General features: G+C 37.3%; 3 protein-coding genes and 1 pseudogene across 5 annotated transcripts in view; 3 read left to right on the plus strand and 1 right to left on the minus strand.

The window, feature by feature from the left end:
• Window positions 1-4,872, plus strand: part of LOC107701394 (transmembrane protease serine 5-like) — a 5,414-nt pseudogene extending 542 nt beyond the window's left edge.
• The window catches only part of LOC107701408 (PIH1 domain-containing protein 2-like), a 13,245-nt gene extending 6,286 nt beyond the window's left edge, over window positions 1-6,959 (plus strand). Inside the window, exons 1-6 of one of the 3 annotated variants that reach the window (XM_016503406.1) lie at window positions 4,536-4,757; window positions 4,864-5,010; window positions 5,394-5,517; window positions 5,767-6,015; window positions 6,125-6,399; window positions 6,608-6,959. In XM_016503406.1, the coding sequence (XP_016358892.1) occupies window positions 4,885-5,010; window positions 5,394-5,517; window positions 5,767-6,015; window positions 6,125-6,399; window positions 6,608-6,742 (909 nt within the window). In that variant the 5' untranslated portion in view covers window positions 4,536-4,757; window positions 4,864-4,884 and the 3' untranslated portion in view covers window positions 6,743-6,959. Of the gene's footprint in view, window positions 1-4,535; window positions 5,011-5,393; window positions 5,518-5,766; window positions 6,016-6,124; window positions 6,400-6,607 lie in introns of those variants that run through there. The other 2 variants (XM_016503405.1, XM_016503404.1) reach the window with 2 other exon arrangements.
• A 178-nt stretch (window positions 6,960-7,137) lies between these two features.
• On the minus strand, window positions 7,138-15,964 carry dixdc1a (DIX domain containing 1a). The gene is made up of 15 exons (XM_016503408.1): window positions 15,315-15,964; window positions 13,240-13,349; window positions 13,001-13,155; window positions 12,002-12,088; window positions 11,834-11,887; window positions 11,589-11,639; window positions 11,235-11,339; window positions 11,059-11,112; window positions 10,818-10,907; window positions 10,506-10,577; window positions 10,246-10,407; window positions 8,603-8,669; window positions 8,363-8,471; window positions 8,167-8,275; window positions 7,138-8,085 (listed from the first exon to the last, which is right to left on the minus strand). The coding sequence occupies exons 1-15, from the start codon at window positions 15,335-15,337 to the stop codon at window positions 8,002-8,004; spliced, it is 1,332 nt and encodes a 443-aa protein (XP_016358894.1). The 5' UTR covers window positions 15,338-15,964; the 3' UTR covers window positions 7,138-8,001.
• Window positions 15,965-18,835: 2,871 nt separating this feature from the next.
• cryaba (crystallin, alpha B, a) lies at window positions 18,836-21,071 on the plus strand. Its single transcript, XM_016503409.1, has 3 exons — window positions 18,836-19,133; window positions 19,894-20,016; window positions 20,482-21,071. The coding sequence occupies exons 1-3, from the start codon at window positions 18,945-18,947 to the stop codon at window positions 20,671-20,673; spliced, it is 504 nt and encodes a 167-aa protein (XP_016358895.1). The 5' UTR covers window positions 18,836-18,944; the 3' UTR covers window positions 20,674-21,071.
• Window positions 21,072-21,220: the final 149 nt, after the last annotated feature.

A 21,220-nucleotide genomic window follows, 5' to 3' on the forward strand; every position in this document is an offset into this window, starting at 1 on the left:
CTTTATGAATTCTTCATTTACATTGAAATAAACACGATTTATTGTTATGAAAACATATTCTGTTGTTTACAGGATAATTTCAGATCTTTCGTGACAAACTATAATGTTATTTGACTTGGATTACTTGGTTACTTGACAACTTTTTTATTGTATAGACCTTTTTCATGGAACGCGAAATTACCCATTATGCTTTACGCGTACGCGTATGGAGGATGCTTCGAACTTCCGGTTGCAGCTTGATGCGTTTAGTTAGGCGTTACAGAGTTATTTGGACAGCTCCTCGCCGCTATGGCGCCCTCCATGGAGAAGCGAAGAAAAAGGTCTATATGTTAACAAAACACGTAAACAAAGGAAGTAGTAATCAACTCATCACATAGAGTATCACTACACTGCTACTTTTCTACATTTTTCTTTTTTACAGTAATACCTGACAATATGATAGCTTTAACTTTGTTACTGTTGTGTACAAGATCACTAGATCAGCAAAAGGATATTCACAACAAAACACATTTACCAGTGTTGTGCTCCTTGCTAGCTCATGCTGTATTTAAAACTGTGTTCTAATTTCTAAAGTATTGTATGATATAGTACACATGCAAGCATAAACCTATTTAAACTGAAAGGTTATCACATGACCTACAACCTCCTACAATTTGTCACAAATATATAGCCTGTCAGTAATTGGCAATGCATTCTAATTGTATTGTGTTTGCTATAAAAATGTTGACAAAGTATGTTTGTTTGCAAAAAAACAAACAAAAAAACAGTGCAAACAGGAACACTATTCTGAATGCAAATTCTGAAGTCAATATTGATCCATTTACATCACACATATATATAGATCAGTGATCAGATCTCTTTTAGCATGGCTTATTGGCATTGGTCATATCAGTGGTTCTATTACAGAGTCTCAGTAGAGAAGCCATGGCAGCGATTGAGAATCCTGTGGTGGTCAGACAGTCTTTCCATCCAGAACATCTGCAGGTGGACAGGATTGAGACGGGCCAGAATAATCCCTCCTGGATCAGAGAGCTACAGTTTCTCCATCCAGGCAAGTCTTTTATTAACACACACCTGAGGAGACATCTGTCCCTTTAAAAGCATTTGTAAAGGTCATTAAAATATTTTTATAATGTTTATACTATTTTATACTAGTATTACATTATATTATACTATATATTATATTATATTATATTATATTATACTGTAGATACATTTCAGTATTACTCTTCTTTATAAGCTTCACCTGAAAAATCATATATAACTGCATGGTTATCAATCAGTGTTGTTTTGATTTTTGGATATTTGTTGAACAACTATTATTATTTCATATAGTGTCTGGCAAAGTGTCGGCCCATAAATTGGTGAAAGTGTTTGCAGCTCTTTGTGTACTTTGTCTGCTGGGAGGTGTTGTCACTGGTGTTTGGTTCGTAGGTAAGAAGTTAAATAATTAAAAAGATTAACAATTTTAAATTTGTGCACTTATAATGTAGAAACAAAGAGCACTCAAAATAATGTCTTTAATGTCCCACAGTGAAAATTATCTTAAGGCCAAACTCAGCACAGAGCCCTGCGAGCCTAGGAGACACTAAAGACACGTCCTTCTGCAATGTAACCCAGGACATCTCTGTGGCAGACCCACATTCTTTTGCACATTCTGTGAAAACAACAGAGAGCCAGCAGGTAAACAGTGCAGTGGACATTCATCCAAACTCACTGGCACTTTAAACAAAGTGACATAAACAATGACCAGCGAAAGCTGTAACAAACACATAAACAAGAGAAGCAAACTAAAGGGAGAGGAAGTAGAAATTAACTGTTGTGACTGTTTACATTTAAAAATCACACCCCAACTATATGCAATAATGGCATATTATTACCCAATATATAATTTATTAATGACGATAAAATTCCCAGTACCTTTCGCGTCGGCATATTGACGCCAAGGGTTTCTTATTTAAAGCAACGGAAGACCCTGCACGTCGAAAAATGATGCTAAAAGGGGGATTTGGTGCGGGTTGCTTTCACACTGCTCTTTTTGCAAGTGAACCAGAAACTGTAAACAAAACAACACGTGTGCTAAGGACATCCATTCATTGGTTATTCAACCGTACCAGAGTTGGTTTGGAAGCGGACCGAGACCACCTGTTTTCACACATGTAGATCGATTGCTTTGTTCCGAAACAGGGATTAAAATTATTACAATGTTGCTTTTTATTCTTCGTGCGGTTTGCTTTCATATGGCAATGTTTCTAAACGGACCAAATTTGTTAATACAAGTCACATTTAGCTGTCACGGCTGTCATCTGTCAGGATGGAACAATAACAGTTTTGCGGGTTTATTGTTGTTTTTTTTTGTAGCTGTCGTTATAATAATTTATAATTTTTAGCAGGAGTCCAGGATTGATTGGAAAAACATTTTTAAAAATGCACCTACTACAAAGAAGAGCAATAAAACGGCATTATAACATAAAAAAAGACCAAATTTGTTAATACAGGTCACACGCGAGTAAACTGTTCTCTCATTGGTCAAAATTCCACGGTTTATTTTCCGGGATTACACTTAGCTGTCACGGCTGTCATCTGTCAGGATGGAACAATAACAGTTTTGCGGGTTTATTGTTGTTGTTTTTTGTAGCTGTCGTTATAATAATTTATAATTTTTAGCAGGAGTCCAGGATTGATTGGAAAAACATTTTTAAAAATGCACCTACTACAAAGAAGAGCAATAAAACGGCATTATAAAATAAAAAAAGTGCGCTTTAATTTTTGAATGGCAAAGACGTGCTCACCCACAGACATTCACAGGTTCATTTTGAGGTATTAGCAAAACAACAAAGCTAATGCTTTTCACGGAACTTACGTAATTATTCCCATTATACATTGTGATATAGCCTGGTTCGTTGGTCCGTTGGATCGGATTGCTTTCTCACTACAACCGAACCGCTCCAGAGTTCGTTTTCAATCGAGCCGAGACCACCTCGTTCAGGCGATCTCGGACCGATTGTTTTGGCGCGGATCCGGGCGCGATTGCCGTGTTCACATATGCCCAAACGAACCGAGCTAAGGGGGGAAACGCGCCAGGTTCCGAAACAACAGGCCATGTGTGAAAGCACCCGAGTCTGCTGGGTCTCGGTACGGTTGTTTGGTGCGCACCCTAGTGCAATTGCTGTATTCACGCCTGCCCAAAAGATCCGCACCAAAGGGGGAAGCGAACTTGAGTTCGATTCAATCGAACCAAACAAGACAGGTGTGAATACACCCTTAGATGCCAAAGGGTCCTGACCAAGCGTCAATATGTGACGAGCTGGGAGTGAGAACGTGTTGCAATGAACAAGAATTCACCCATTACAGTCTCCTTTGTAACACAGTGGATTGAGTTGTACCGGCAGTTGTCAACATATCAACAAATGCTTTTATTTGAAATATATCCTCTAAACAAATTCAGGTAAAATATCATATAACCCGCAGTAGGCTACTGTCCACTGTGCTACAGTATGTTGTTTTAGGAGTGATTTTGACTGAATGGGGCTCAGTGTTTTACAGGATCAGTGCTGAGAACTCTCTTCTGGAGATCCAGCTGGAGAAGCTCCAGACGTGGCTGCCCGTATGTTACGAGCGGTGGAACTCTTCTCTGGGAACGCTTGTATGTCGACAGCTGGCTATCTGAGGTGAGCATGCTGACAGCTGAATCACACACACACACACACTTGCAGCTCTCAGCACCGTTCACTTGACTACCAGGCTGTGGCTGCTTTCTGTAGGTCAATCATTCATAGAGTGACAGCAGTGTTGAAATGTACTTTGAAGTCACGTTCGCTTCTAATTCAAAATGTGACGTGTGCAGCATAGACACTTCAAGGAATATTAAAGCAATAGTTCACCCACAAATTAAAGTTCTGTCAACTCTCCTGTTAGGTTTCTACTGTTGAGATATTTTGCAGAATCATGGAGCCGTTTCCAAAAACAGCTTTTTCCATAAAATGAAAGTGAAAAATCCTGTCAATCTCCAAAAATGAAAAAGCACAGTGATAGTGTGGTAAAGTAGTGCATGATCTGACTACAGTCAACAGCAAGAAATTAGTTTTTGAAGGATATGAGAATAAACTATATTAATAATTAGGTGTTGCAAGTGGTGAGATTTGTCAAATAATATCTCCTTTCAGATTATCAAAGCACAAAGGGGTGAATCTGACTGATATTGGGCCAAACTACACAGATGGATTTGTCCAAATCACCTCAGAACACCAAAGCAATTTGGAGAGTTTATGGCGTTTCAGGTATTTAAGGAAAATATAAATCATTTCAATTGGCATGAGCTTCCAGAACACCTGTCACGTGTGTGTTTTTTTTTTTTTTTTACAGGGGAAGCTGTAGTACAGGAAAGGTTATAGCACTGAAATGTTTTGGTGAGTCTAAATTTACTTAATATGTAAATCTGAAATAATCTAAATGCCCCTTGCAACATGTAGGTCTATGGAAAGGGTTATTTTGAGTAACGTTAAACAACACCATCTATCGGAAAACTAGGAACAGTGCATGTGTTAGATTAGTTTCTATGGTAACGTTTGAGTTTCGAAAGGGCGAAAAGCTTGTCCTTGGAGTGACTAACGTTAGCGCTTTTACAAATCATTGTCGTGTAAGACTTTGTTTGTTTTGTTTTTTTTGCACCAATATTCCAAGCATTTGTTACTAAATATTGTAGCTGCTAAACATCCGTCTACTTCCAAACAGTTTTCATATTATCCTTCAGCAACGTGAGTACACTTGGATATTTAACTAGCATTTCGTTTAGTTGTTACAGTAGTTCGGTTCGTTTAGAGCATGGACATCCCTGGCTATGATAATAAGGCAGCTCTGCAGCAGGTGAATCAGTTTTGGTCGATGTTAGATGACATGTCTCAGAATAATCCGGAGGAGTACAGGACCTTCATTGAACGCCAGTTACGGGAGGGAGCGGACTTTCACTCACCGCCGCAGCCGCAAGCCTGCATCCGCACTCCTCTTCTGGTAAACTACTACACCTTTAACCTTTGATGAGACTCTGTTATGACCTATTTTATAGAGCCAAACAAACAAAAAATACCACTACAGCTGTATGAGAGCAATTTAAGAGGCCTTATTATTGCATAAACATGCCTTTCGCTACATTTGCCTTTTTTTTTTACATGGTAACATGGTAATACCATATGTTCCTTAAGTGCATTAAATACTATGAAGGAGCTACATGAATGTGGTTATCATTTAGTATGGTCACCATGATATTAGCTTTTGATACCAACGCTGAAGCACGGTGCTGCCACATAAAATGGCTGGCATGTACAAATAGTTTGAAATAATTTCTGAGTAGGGTCTAGAAATTAAAAAAAGACTCTCTCTGATTACTTTTTTAGGGACCAAAGGAAGGAATATTGTACATTAACATGTGCGGTTGGAAACGTGTACCAGCGCCCACATCTTACAGTGATCCTGTTCCTGTGTGTGGAGGACGATTGGAGACAGTGACTGAGGAGAAAGGTAGAAAAATCTCATCCTTAACAATTAAAATTATTAAATGTTTTCAAAATATTTTCTTTCCAACCAAAAGACTCACTTTTTAGGTGGCATTTGTTCCATGCATTGGTTCATATTCCAGTCTAAGTAACTCACCGACTAACCTACTTGATTTTCTCCTTGATTAACTTCCTTGATTTTCTCCTTTGATTAATCTCCTTAGACTTGATTCTTAACGTTATATTAATATCTAATCTCCTGTGTGTTTTACAGAGCAATACAGTGTTGTTGATGTTGCCTTCAACCCTGAGGTTCTGCAGATGGCAGAGAAAGACAAACATGAGAAAGAGAAGCTTCACCTACTTGCTCTGAACTTCATCCAGCAGCAGCATAATCTGAATCTGTCCCAGAGCTACAAACTCACCAAAGACAAAATCAAAGGCAGAATTCAGGATTTGAAGCAGCGTCTCATGTCACCACAAATGTGCAAATCTTCTGTCAAAAACCCACAAGCTGAACCAGGTAAAATATATACTTTTGAAACCTGGAGACAGTCTGAGCTTCATCCCATAATGAAGTGATTTTGAGGATTGCAGTGCAACATTGAGTGATTCTACCTCTCTTTGTGTAGCCCCATCACTCCTACAGCAGATCTCCTCACTGCGGCTGGCTGAGAGTAATGAGGACTCAAGCATCCAACTGAACATCGAGCAGGAGAATAAACCAGCCCGATCAGGTCTCATTGAGGTGATCTCCAGCACAGAATCAGACCAGTCGCAGCCACAACAACCCAAGCATCATCTCACAGTCTGTCCTGATGGCAGCAGCTCATCTAGGAGCCTGCAGCTGAACGTTGAGCTTCCTGGGGTGAGATCTGTGTCACAGTGCCAGCTCAGCATCTCTCAGGTCAGTGTTCCCAGTATGTCAACTGTGTAGGGTTTTAATTGAATTGAATTTAATTGAATTTTATCTGTTTTTTTGTTATCCTGTTGGAACTAAATTGAATTTTCCACCGTTCTGGTTTAACCTTTGCACAGGCCTTATATTGTTCATAATTTTTGAAGGTTTTTCTTTGTGCTGTGGATTCAATAAGGGCTTGGTTTTTATTATTTAGGGTGATATTCTCCTGGAAGTAGAAGAACTTTATTATCTTCATCTACAATTTCCTGAGTTGGTCAAGGAGGAGACATGCACTGCAACGTTTAATAAGAAGAAACAAATTCTAAATGTTACAGTGGCTGTGTTATGAGAACACTTATTTATCCAGAAACTGTTGTCTCCAGGATCATTAATCATGCAATGAAATTCATGGTTACATCAATAATAATATGCATCATTTTTGGCCTCAACAGGTATATTTTATTAAACGACAGACATCTGTTCATACAATTTTAAGACAATTATAGAGATTAAGTAGGGATGCACCAAACTAAATTCTGTTATAAGCCAACAATTATTCCATGTTATTGCTGTCAAAATAAAATTATTATTAATTGTAATAATTGTTTGATGTTAAAATTATTTTGTTTAAATAATTTAAAAATAAAACACTTAAAACTAAAATCTCATTTTAAAGTGAATTTAGACATCACAACAGTGTAAAGTACAGTATGAAAAATGGATATTTAATTTTAGTTATGATGAAGTAAATGTTAGTATGGAAAATGAGTATAAACTAAATAAAAATAAAAAAAAACATATAAATTAAATATCCAATACCAAAAGAGTCTCTAATATCAGCAGATAACCAATATGACACACAAAAAAGCCTCCATCTGTGCACAGAAAGCCTTTAATAAAAGGTGAACAAGTGTCAACTGCATTTGCATTTACAACACAGATACCAAACACTGCGAACAGACATGCAAACTTGATAGGAAAAGTACAATCATTTTCAAAAGGAATATTTCAGTATGTTCAAATGTTACAAATTTTTACAAACAAAGTGGTCCCTGCTTTTACCACCCCTTATTTTCAAACGATAGTCAAGAAAGGTTGACATACATTTTAATTAAAAATATATTAATGTGAATGTGCAGACATTTTTGATGATATGTTCTCTTAAAATGGCATTTTTCTGGCAGGGCAATACATGCACACAATGTGTGACATGCTTGTCACAGTTTGGCAACTAATGCAACATGTTTATTATTTGTTCACTGCACAAGACACATACAGTTTTAAATAATCTTCTTTTCTTGGTCACTTATCACAATGGCATTGCTGATATACTAGCTTTTGCAAAACAAAATGTACCGTAACCTCAATACACTCAAAAACATAATCTGCATTTAGCTGTAAACCATTTTTTGATAACATTAAAAAACATTCTTCTTTCATTCTTCAAAATGCATATACACAATTTTACAAACACGTGCCTGCTGTAATGACATAGTGAACTGGTTCAGTGAGATTCACAGTTAGGACAGGACAAAGGCTTCAGAGTTTTGCAGGGATGAGGTATATGTAGGGTAAAACACATTCTGAATGGATTGAAATCCTCATGCTCTATCTCCCCTCTCCATGATCCTCCTCCACCCATGCGACAATCTTCCCTTCCCATCCAGGAATAACAGCATCGTCCTGAAACACCTGAAAGATGCCACACATTTAGAGAAAATCAATACTGATATGTTGGAATATTGAATTACTCCTGATTGGTTGTGATTTTACCTCTTCCTTCACTGTTCCAAACTCTGGATCCAGAGATTTGAAGTGATATCTGAAACTGCCATGTCTATCCACAGCTGCCTTGAAGTCCTGTAGCATAACCTCCCCCAGCCTATCGATAAATGGTTCATATTTAGATCAGGAGAATTGTGTATTAAATCTCTATACAATGATGCTATGATGTCATTATTGATGTCACCTCTTAGGGATGTTGACTAGGAAGGGTGTGAGAGAGCGATCTGTGTAGTAGAGTACTTTGGTTGAGGCTGCCGCACTGAGAACAGGGCTACTGTGAGAATGAGCCATCTCTGGAAAAACAATAATGAAAACAAGCGTTTAAGTCATGTAAATTAGATAAAGGTTACAGAAAAGCCATTAATTGGTCTAAAAAGTGAGACCCTGCATGAGCTTCTGGCAGAATAACATTGTAGCGACCTACTTGAGCTTGATGGCCATGATTCTCGGTCTGTGTGATTGGCTTTTCGTCCAGGAGACCTGGTTGAACCCTGTGGTGGTACAAAAGTTTGTAAAGTTGGCATGAAATGAAAATTCATCCTATTTTCCTATGTTTTAGAACTTGTGAACAATTTATCGGTCCATATATTTTAAAATATTTTGACCTTGTAATAACTAAAACGACAGACTTCTTTCTGGGGATGTATGCAGGACTTCTCCAAAAGATTTTAGATATACAAAGATGCTGCAGTCACTTATGAATGGGAGAAAACTCAATGTGCTGTATGGAGGAATAAGTCCTGCCTTCTAAATAAAAGCGCCATCGCAAATTGGTAAAGTTGTTGCAACATTGCAGCTGCCATTAGGTTCTCTGTTTGCCATAGAAAACAGTCCGCGTTCCAGTTGTCGGTCCAGTCTGAAATTTGAGTTTTTTAATGCTATTTGAGCATAAGAAACCATGTTTATGTGAAAGTTAAAGGAATAGTTCCCCCGAAAATGACAATTTTGTCATTTACTCACCTTCATGTTGTTGATTACCAGCATTCTTCAAAATATCTTCTTTTGTGTTCAACATAAGAAAGAAACGCATACAGGTTTGAAACGACATGAGGGTGATTAAATGATGACAAACTTTTCATTTTAGGGTGAACTATTCCTTTAATGTCAGTTGTTGCTGTTCTGAAATATGTAATTAAATGTGAGTGTGGCAAGCAGTTGAGAATTTCTGAATTTCCCCTTGCAAGTAGATAGGACTTGGTAGCCTGTTAGATGTACGAAATAGCCGTTACAATATTTAGCCCAGTAAACCCTACCCTGCAGGCTCATGTTCATCTCCACTTTTGGGTGCAATGCCCACATTCAATGGTTTAGAATGTTGTACGGATGCTTGGGACATGTCCCTACCAATATCCAGCAACTACTAAATTGTCCCTATAGTTTTGATCAAACAATTAAATATATGTATATGTAACCACTGTTGTTGTAGTTTCGGCTGAATCTGAAATAGGTCATGCCATTGATATGCTAGAAAAGTACGTCCTTGAAACTGAGCTTTTCCAAACTCCGAATCAGTTAAACCATTGCGTCACAAAATTATTCACTGTTTCAAAGCACTCCAATTGGATCGCGTATTGTGAATCATTTGTCGCAGATCAAGATTTCAAAGCACGTATCGTGAATCATTTGATTCAGATCGGGACTTCGGAGCACGTACCACGAACCATTTTATTTACAGTAGATCAGAACTTTGTAGCGGGTTCGCAAATCTTTTGATTCATATTAAAACTTTGTAGTGTGTTCGTGAATCATTTTGCGAATTTAAAGATTTGTGATTGTGCTCCAAAGTCCCGATCTGAAATGATGGTTTACGAATCATTTGATTTAGATCAGAACTCGCAAATATTTTTGGATTCAGATCGGAACTTCGGAGCATGGATTGCGAATCATTTGATTTAGATTGGGATTTTGCAGTGTGTTTGTGAATCATGATTCATAGAACCAAGTCCCTGTATTACACTGTACACTTAGACGGACTTAGAAAATATCTGTCGCTACTTCCGTTTCATAGCAACTTTAATGCATATTTACTGTAATGTAGAATTGGATAGAGGTAAAGTTTGGCCTTGCCTTTCTCTCCTGCCTTTTCTTGTTCTCTGTGTTGTGGAGGCGGTCCACCAGACTGGCTACACCCTGCTCCAGTGTGTCCAGTGTGTGGTGCTGTGGGTCATGACCGCTGAAATTGTCCCTCAGACTGCGCAGAGCATCGCGCACCAGCTGTAGCTCATCCGCCTGATGCACACATCCAGCCAGAACCAGAGAACAAACAATGCACACATTTATAACAAATTAAGCAAATTCTTTTTAAAATGAAGAATGACATGACTCACCATTCTGTGTTGGAAAACAGCGGAGGATGTGTCCATCATGTGACTGTAGCCATTATTCTCACAGCTTGACAACTGGAGCAGGCAATTTGGTATTGTTAATGTAGAACACTTCAAATTTACAAATTACAGTAATCCACATTTGATGGGAATCAGGGAATGTCTAAGAAATATAAAGCTAAATACATTTAAGAAGGTCAGGTAATAAATTACAGCTACAGAGCGTTTATGTATTATTACAATATAAAAATTTGGTAGGATGTACAAATATCGCATAAATAGGCCCCATTTTGCCCTAGTAGTTCATTCAGTTACCCTGTGATAGCTTTCACTGATCCTGCGCAGTGCATCATCCAGTTTTGACTGCTGCTGCTGAAGAAGTCTGTCTTTCTGCCCGAGTTCTTTCTACAGAGACAAGTGCATGTGACAGAAAAAGTATTTTCATGAATGTACTATATAGACCAGCGGGTTACCAAAAAAATTGCAGCAAAACCGGCAGAGAACTAACGTGAACACTAAATGAAGTCAAGCATATGATTAGGATGAATTTGCCTACTTTGTATTCACTCAGCAATCTGTTTCGTTCGCTCAGCTTCCTTTCTAGTTCCACCTAAAAAATAAAATAAACCTTCATATATTTGACACACTTATAAAGAAGAATCAAATGCATTTGCATGTATTTGTTTTTATAATTTTTTACAAATTTTAATTTAGAGTTGAGGTCAGACTCACATTCTGTCCCTCCAGCTCCTCTCTGGCCATGCTGGATCTGAGCAGCTCCTGTTTGAGCTGCAGCACTGAGTCTTCCTGCACAGACATTCTCTGCTGCAAGGCATCCTGGGTAGACAGACAGACACAGGAACAAACCTTAATTATCCCAAATGGCAACAAATCTGGTGTACACTGCAAAAGCTAATGATGAAATTAAAGAAGTGAATAATTATCCACACTTCTATAATATAATAATAATATAATAATAGAAATTAATATCTAGTTTTAATTTTTATTATATTTTGTATATTATATACAAACACACACAAACATTTTATATATAAACATGTTACACACATTTTCACATGGTCTCACCTTAATAGCCTGCAGATTACGTGCATCCTGCTTGTATCTTAAAAGTTCTCTCTGCAAAAAAACACATTACATCTCTCATTCAATACACAAACTGCAATATTTAGCTTTTTAAAATATCTATCTATCTATCTATCTATCTATCTATCTATCTCTCTATCTCTCTGTCTGTCTGTCTTGTCTGTCTGTCTGTCTTTTATATGCATCAGTAATTTATCAATAATAATTTTTTCAGAATTTAAATTTACCTTCAGATCTAAAGACTCCTCCATACTCTGGTCCAGACGACTGCGGATTAAAATCTTCAATAGCAGCATAAAACAAATATGTCATTACCATAATAGACTGTAAATGAGACATGCACAGTTTCTCACACTATTCCTAGGAAAGCACAGACAAGCAGAATGATGGATTACCAGCTGTTGCTCTGAGCTGGTACTGTCTCCAAAGCTCAGAGTAGATGTTTGCTCGTCCTCAGGTAGAGACCCATGCAGCAGTAAGGCCTGAATGAAGACGTGTACAGTGAGCATGAGGTTTCTAAAGCACTGAGGTACTGTGAGTAAATCTAGACCACTCGCTGTGAACATATGCTGTTGAACCAAGAGTCGTCCAAACAACAGACATCATGTGATCAGCCTCAGATGCTGTTTGATGATTAGACTAACCAGCTTCTTTTTTAAAGCTGTATCTTCCTTATCGGTCTCCTTATTATCTGGATTTTTATCTCTCTTCTAGTTGCATTAGATATATAAGATGCCTTTTACAAAAACGTTGATACCCAGCAAAAAAAAGCAGCCTTTGAAAATGATATTGGTAGTAATTACATTTTTAATTATTTTCTGTTTTTGATATTAATATTAAAAAAATATATAATTGTATAGCATTATATTAGCATATGTATTATAAATACACAGTTAAATCATATTTTCATATTATATACACCAATCAAAAGTTTTGGGATCTGTAAGATTTATTTTTGAAATATTACAATTTCAAAACAAATATTTTATATTCATATTTAATATGTAGTATTCATATTTCATATTTACTCCTGTCTTCTGTGTCACGTGATCCTTCAGAAATCATTCTGATATGCTGATGTGCAAGAATTATTTCTTATTATTATCAACGTTGAAAACCGTTTTACTGTGTAAAAGGGATTTATGGAAACTGATACATTTTCTTCAGGATTCTTCAATAAATGGAAAGTTCAATAAACAGTATTTCTTTTGTAACATTATGTCTTTACTGTAACTATTGATCAGTTTTAGTGCATTATAATTTTAATGCAGAACAAAATAAAAAAATCTTTCTGGCTGTAACTTGAAATTAATCTTATTTTTAATTTTTGTATAATTTGACATAAAAAGCCTGATGTAGCAAAACACCCATATAAATGTGTACAATTAACTCACCTGAAGCCTTGTCACCATTTTCCTGGTCTCCTGCATCTCCTTCTCCAACTGTTCCTGCTGGGCACATAGCTGTTCCTCCCATGTGCTGCTTTCCTCTTTCCCAGCATGCTCTGGGCCAGGAGACGGCTCGGTGGCTGAGGATTTCACTACATCCTCTTCAAAGGAAACAAATGCAACAAAACATAAGAAAAGTATAGAAACAGTATAGAAAGTAGGGTCAAGTAGGAAAAACATCCTACCTAGGCTTTGTGGTTGCTCCGTGTGGTTTCCCACTATCTCTCCTGAATCTTCAGATTTGGCAATAATATACTCCTCCTTGGGTGTGTGTGCTGGACTGGATGAACTGAGACTGGAGAAATGTTGCAGAAAATCAGTGAAGGAGATAACCATTTGAATGGTCCTAATTATCATGTAACCACCTGGAGTAATTTGATGACAATGAAAGCCTTTTGTGTACGTAAGGTATATTATGTTCACTTTAATCACATGTAACTGAACTAAAAAATAGGGAAATTCCAGTTACAATAGACATGTCACCATTCTCATCCAGGTTTTCAGTTTCAAACCACACTAATACAGTTCCAGAGCATTCCTAAGCCACATGTTATTCATCTGTTTTCAGTAAAGATGAAATGAGAGACTATCTCCAACACCCCTAGCTGTTCCTCTGGCACGGGAATATGATATTGAAGTTGAGATAATTCTGACAAAGAAATGAAGTCTGTCACACAGAATAAGACAGAAAGCAGCTCTCCCAGTTGATTAGTGTCATCAATTCAGTCTTGTTTGCATAAACTGATTATGACATTTTGATAAGGACTATTAACCAGGATTACATCTTCTTGATTAAGCTTCTGAAAATGACTACATAAAGGGATGTGTACAAAGGCATGAAATTACAACAGAATGCTGCTCTGAGGGGTGTCATGTTACTGAATGTTGATTATTTATACGAGGAGCATGCTGATTTATAGTAAACCACTCCAGATATAAAATATAATCTGAATGGTTAATTTCAAACCATTAATTCTGCACTGTACTTTACATGCACAATGCATTATGGACAATTGGTTTGTTTTGTTTATTTGCAACAGAAACCTATTCACAGGATTAGTTTCATAACCCATTTTATTTTGTTCCAAGCTGTGGGGATAAAATAAGAAGACGTTTCAGTAACTCTTTCTGCAGCTTGCATATTTACGCCAATTTGTAGTGTGACGTTATTGTCTTATTGAGTTATTGAATCATTCACTCAACCATTTCATTCAAAACACTGATTCATTAAGGAACAAAACAGCTAAAGGTCTTTGTGAATGAGTCATTGAATCATATACTCAACCAATTTGTTCCAAACAATGATTCATTTAGTAACAAACCGCTGAATGTCTTTCTGAATTAATCACTGAATCATTCTCTCAACTGCTTTGTTGAACACTGATCTATTCAGTAAGGCCATTATTGTGGGTTTTGCTCAGAGACTCGTAACGTTGTTGGGTATGTTTTTTATTGGCGGAGCAAAAATAGGCAAAGTAACTGCCAATATATTGTATTTAAAATGTAAGTTATTCTAAATTAACTTCTTGTTTATTGAACTGTTGCATAAAAGCATTATCCTGTGCTGTTGGCCTGAATCTGGATGGGGGGCTCACACGAAATGTCTTATTAAAATGACTGGATTTTGCCCTTGAAAATTCGCCAAAATGTAAATGGTGTTTGCACCTTTAGGGGTCATTCACACAAAATGTGTTTTTTATGGTTTTTTTAGATGTAAACATGCATGTGTGCTTGTGTCTTGCATGTTTTAAAAGAAGTTCAACATTTACAAAGTACGTCTCAAGACCTTGCATTTTTTTTATTTATCTACCCTGTATCTCACGTTTTTCAATGCAAAAACATGTTCTGTGTAAATAACCTCTTAGCCATGCTGTTATGAACAACATCACTCTTACTCGTGTGATATTCCATGAATATCCAATTCCTACTTACTGTTTTTGAGGCTGGTCCAAACAGACAAAGTAGCCTGTTTTATAATAAATGAATGACTCTAACACAATGAAACATTTACAAGTGATTTCACAATAGCAGGCAACACCCACACATCAATCTTATAGGCACAATTGAGACATACATTCAGAGGGAGAGTTATAATATTCATGTACAGCCACATATAATAACACATATTGCAGTTAAATGAAGAAAATGATAGACAATAGTACGAATCTGATTTCCTAGGACATCCAAAGTGGAATGGAATGGAAGACGGACACAGGAAAGAAAAAAACGAGAGAAGGGGGCTGTGGAATTTCATTCATACCATTTCATTTGTTTGGCTCCCATGATGCTATTTGCCCTTTTAACCTCCCATTCTGATCCAGCCCAACCCGTAGGGTTCGAGGAAGCAGTAGTGTGTCATCAACATAGCAGACGGCACAGCGCCGGTCCAAAGGGTGTGCACATCAGAGACCCGCTCTCAAACCCCAGTGTCCACGTAGCTGCCAGTCTAGTCTGATGGAGATGATGATGGAGAACAGATCCCAGCCCATGCGAATGTCTCGGTCCGTGTGAACCCAACCTGCTTGTTTGGTAGGTCTTCCTTTGGACAGTGCTGTAAACCCAGATTAAATGGGTATTCCCACAGACTCAATGTTGAAAATCCCGATCAGAGGCAGCATGTGTTTCTATGATAAGAAGCATGAGGTAATCCTGTTTTCAGTTCTGAGCCACAAAAGGGGAGAAAAGAGCTTTTGAATGGTCTCCCGTCCCCCTTCTTGAATCTCTACAACATCTTCTGTGACTCCTGTTTCTCATTCTCCCTGTTTTTGTGCCTCTCTCGAGGCAGTCTTAAGGTATTTTTTCTCTGCCCTTCTGTTTATCTTCGCTTCTCGTCTTCCCCCTCCCTTGTTCCTTTTTTTTTCAGGAGTCAGACATGGTTCAGCCCGGCTCTGTTTACCCTCCCCTCCTCCATCTTCACCCCTCCCTTTCGCACAGAGCGGTGGGCTCCGGGATGGAGGGGGGTGGGTGCGTGTGGGCAGGATGAAAAAATGGGCGTCTCCAGTAAACCATGCTGACTGGATGTGTCCTCTGTGTGAAGATGACACACTTAAATAACCAGTTCCATAAAACCAAAAACATTATGGTTATGATTAGTGCTTGATTCACCGTGTGAATTGCATCTTATACTGTTGTATTATGGCAAAATGAGGGAGTGAATGTGTGTGTGTGTGTGTGTGTGTGTATGTGTGTGTGTGTATGTGCAAGTCAGAAAGAAAGAGGATGTTGAGTATGACCACGTCAGCTTAAAATCTGAGAAAAAAATACTGTTCCACCGCACTGTCTCCAGTGATGATTACTGAAATCATGATGTCAGACTGTTTTGTTTTTCTGACATTTTGAGAGGGAAATTACTTAGATCCACATAATTTGTAGGTGGATTTTTTTTTAGGAATTTTTATTTTATTATTATTTTTTTAGTTTACTTTTTATTTTGTGTGTGTGCGTGCGTGTATGTATGTGTGTGTGTGTGGGTTACATGTTTATTCCATGGGGAGAATGTGTTAAGAATTGTTAATGATATTTGTTACAGTAAAAAAAAACTGGTGTTTACTTTGAAACAATTTTCACTTGGAAATTGCTTGGAAATTTCATAAATAATTACAAAGAAAAGGCAAGTAACATATTGAATTACATTTACAGACAGTAGAAAAACTGAAGTAGTAATCTTTATTTACAACTTTAAAAAAAAAGTTTGGTCCCCCAGTTTATATTAGGTGGCCTTAACTACTATGTAATAATTTGATACAATACACTTATTATATAAAAAAAGCTCAAGAAAAAAATAGTGCAGTTACAGAGATATACATGGACATGGTTATGCATGAAAACCATTTATCCCTAAATGGCTACATTCCCAGTTTATGCTGAGCAGGATGATCATATTGGCAGTGGATTTGGAGTGGAATTAGAAAAAAACTATTACTGCAAGAGATTACAGAGAGTCAAGGCCAGTGGTGGGAAAGCTCCTATGTATGTAAATGTAGCTTGATAAAGTTACAAGCTACTTATAATTTGGAGAAGCTAAGCCACAGTCAGTCATTTTGTTCATTGTCTAACCACTTACATTTGAACCCCCCCCCCATCTTGCCACTGCATTTGTAGGTATATGTCATGATGAACATGTACATGGATATAATATATAAATATAACTACACAATGTTGCACAAAGAATACATAGAAGTCATCTGTGCATGATATAGTTTGTGCTATATTGTAGAAATAGGCTACATGACTGTGTACTGTGCTACATATTAGTATGCACTGTTAAGTAGTGTATGTACTAGTTTTTAGCATGCGTAGCATATTAGCATTTGTATGTACAGTATATACTGAACCTACTTTGCATATACTTCTGAAAGTTATCTGGTACAATCACAGTGATGATCTCTTTTGTGGTTTTCAAACTTTTTGACTTGAAGACAACCCACTGTCCGACACAATATTCGAAGGGCCTACATTTTTGCTAAAGGTGGTCACATTTACCATTGTTCTGCCCATTTTCATGGTTTGAAATGGACTTCTGTGTGAGATGTGTTTCATACTACACTATTGAAATAAGACACTGGACCTTTTTAAACTTTTTTAAGTTCACTGATTTTCACCAGCTTTGTATTATTACATTGTTTGCAGTATAAGTTAATGGACAATGTGTATTATTTTTCCATTTTACCTGCACCAAGATATACCCATTTATTTGTCAACAGAAGTCATCGGATGATGATATTGTGAAAACTACAGATCATACTTCCGCATTTTTGTATACCCACTCATGGATAATCTGCTCAAGTGCAGTGCATTATGGGTGTTGAAGTTTTCCTACCATTTTTGGCCACCGCCCTTTTCCCCTGCTTTCTCTGGTTATGTAGTAGATTTTAAAAATCGTGTTTCTACTGCATAGAAAGTCAACTTTTATTAAAACCTTTTATTATTATTATTAATCTAATTCAGTTTTTGTTATCATTTTTTATTTAAATTAATTAAATTAAATAAGTCTAGGTCATCTTGTAGCACTCTTGCATGTTTGCTGAGGCCTTATGCCATATATGCCCTATTATATTTAGTATATTCAATAACACTATGATATGAGTATTTAACTATTTATTTCACAAAAATACCTTTTTTTCTCTTTTTTATGACTGGGTGAATTTGGTTTTGAATGCGTGAACCAATTATCTAGAATTAATCAGACATACACTCAGTGTTCCTTAATGCAACTATGTCAGTGGTGTGTTTTTAATCACAAACTTGTTGAATAAAACAGCCACAGGCCTGGCATCTGCAATTGTTTCCAGCCCTATTCCACGACACCTGTGTCCCTCAGATGGGATGGCGGTGATGCTCTTGGCCTAGAGGGCTCATTTATGACGCCTGAATTACAGCGGATCACCAGTCTTGCTGATTCCTGCAGTCCCGTCCATTTTAGGGCATAATATTATCTTTCTGCCTGAGTTCTCCTGTGATAGCAGCCAGGAGGGAGCAGATAGTATCTGGCCATGTCCCGTTCAGGGCACGGGGGGCGGAATCCCTCCTGGCACAAGAGTTTGCCGGGGATGTGGCCAGTTGACATGGAGGCTTTGCTCAGAACCATTCTAACTTAGCCAGGCAAATATTTTTCCAGGCTTGTGAGCAGAGGGGCATTAACACTATTCAGACCCCGGCGTTTGAGACTGTATGATCTAAGAGAGAGTGAAGGGTGATTAAATAGCCTTTTGTTTGAATGAGCCAGAGGGGAAGAGGGCAGCAAAAAACACTTTAGCTCATAACTGGAGAGGGATCAGCGGGTAGCTGGGTAGGTAGCTGACATAAGGTTTATGGATGGGCCATAAATACAGGCCCACAGCAGAACATGCAGCAGATCTGCTGTCAACTCCAGCCGCTTCGCTGAGATACAATGGAAATTTCTATCCAACATCCCTGGTACCGCCGGCCCTGGTTCCCAGGCTACTTCCCTTATCAAATTTATGACCAGTATTTCGGAGAGCACCTACCCGACAGTGACCTTTTTTCACCTTTCTACATGTTTTACTATCGACCTTATTTCTGGCATTTTCCAAACTGGTGGGACAGTGGCATGTCAGAGGTGAGTTCAGTTTCTTATGTTGATATAATCTAGGCATTAGCGAAAACACTTTACTATGAGATGCATTTTGTTAACGTTAGGTAGAGCATGCAAAAAACAACTATTTTAACAGCACTTTTTAATTATTTTAATTAATCATTGTTAATTCATAGTAGTTAATAATATTATTCAACTATTTAAAAAAAAAAATTTCAGTATACATTACCATTCAAAAATTGGTAAGTACGATTTTTTTTTTAAGAAATTAATATTTTTATCCAGCAAGGATGCATTAAATTGACCAAAAGTGACAATAAAGACATTTATAATGTTACAAACGATTTCTGTTTCAAATAAATGCTGTTCTTTTAAACTCTATGTTCATCAATCAATCCTGAGAAGAAAAAAAATCTGTTTCAACAAAAAGATTAAGCAGCACAAATGTTTTCAACATTGATAATAATAATAATAAATGTTGAGCAGCAATCAGCATATTAGAATGATTTCTGAAGGAAATCACAATGGCTGGTGAAAATTCCACTTTGCCATCACAGGAATAAATGACATTTTGCAATATATTAAAAACATATGTAAAATTATACAAATATTTCACAACATTACTGTTCTACTGTATTTTTGATAATTACAGCCTTGATGAGCATAAGAGCCTCTTTTAAAAACATTGAAAAGTCTTAACTCCAAATAAGCCAGTCACAATATTAGAAACTATGTATGTTTTCAGAGATTTTGCATATTAAGTTTGCCATATTCTCCCGCACAGATGAGAATGGATAGAGATCGGTTTGTAATCAACCTGGATGTGAAGCACTTCTCTCCAGACGAACTGATGGTCAAGATCAATGATGATTTTATTGAGATTTATGGGAAACATGACGAACGGCAGGTAACAAAACACAAACTCACCTTCATTTTATTCACCATTTTGAACTTAAATAGTGTTTTTTGTAATATTATGTTATAAAAACAAGGTTGGAAATCAAATATTCAAGATTCGGGAGGCAAAAGATAACATTGAAATAGAATGCAGCTTGTTTTCAATTCATGAGTTTCAGTTTAACTGAATTGCCATGCCCAAAGGAAAAGCCTTTAAAAACCTTCAAATATCAAGACTTTCGAACTTTGTTTTAATTTGACATCATTCATTTTTCTTGTTAAAAGTTTCATTTTACGTAAACTCTGCGTTTTAAATTCTAATTTCAGTTCTAGTTTGTTTTCCACCTCAGTTCAATGCAATTCAAATTCAAGAAAACATTCTCAACTGAATTCTAAATGGTGCATAACCCTGATGGCCATTATTGTGTTACTGATACACCTCAGTTCGAAGCAACAGTATCTGTCTCTGTTACAGGATGAGCATGGCGCTGTGGCAAGGGAGTTTTACAGGAAGTACAAGATCCCCGCTGGTGTAGATCCAGTTGCCATCACCGCTTCTCTGTCCTCTGATGGTGTGCTGACCATCTGCACACCACGCCACATACTGGACATCCCTGAACGCAACATCTCCATCACCTGTGGAGAGAAGCCACCAGCGCAGAAGTAAACATGTTGACAGCTGCACCTCTGCCAGTCATCTCCAAACAAAACCCACCACTGAGAGAATCATCTACTGTATTAAGACCATGTGCATTCATGTAACACAGTAGACCCAAAGTAATATAACCAGAAATACACCTGTCCATTGTGAACAATACAATATCATGCAAAACGCGCAGTAAGTCAGTGCTTTAGGTCAGTGAATGCAGGTTGTCATTGGAGCTGGGTTTGGTTTGTTATATTTATGGCCTACGTTTGGACGTTGCATGTAATTATGTGGTTGACTTGGATTATGATTGTAACTTTGGCTTTGAGAGCAAGCAGTATTGAAGTGGGATGTTGTGCAGCACTGGCCGCTGTTTTTGAAGTTAATAAATCCCCAGGTCAAAATAAATAAAAATAAATGCTGGAATAATGAACTCATCTGTGATTTTTCAGCATATGTTGTTCATCTGAATGTAAAGTATGCCACACTTGTTTATGGGGTCTAAACCAACAGACCAAGTTAAATATGTGTTTTGCTGATGTTGTTGCACTTAATGGACAGTAATAAA

The sequence above is a fragment of the Sinocyclocheilus anshuiensis genome, unplaced genomic scaffold (assembly GCF_001515605.1).
Source record: "Sinocyclocheilus anshuiensis isolate Anshui unplaced genomic scaffold, SAMN03320099.WGS_v1.1 scaffold1906, whole genome shotgun sequence".
NCBI lineage: Eukaryota > Metazoa > Chordata > Actinopteri > Cypriniformes > Cyprinidae > Sinocyclocheilus > Sinocyclocheilus anshuiensis.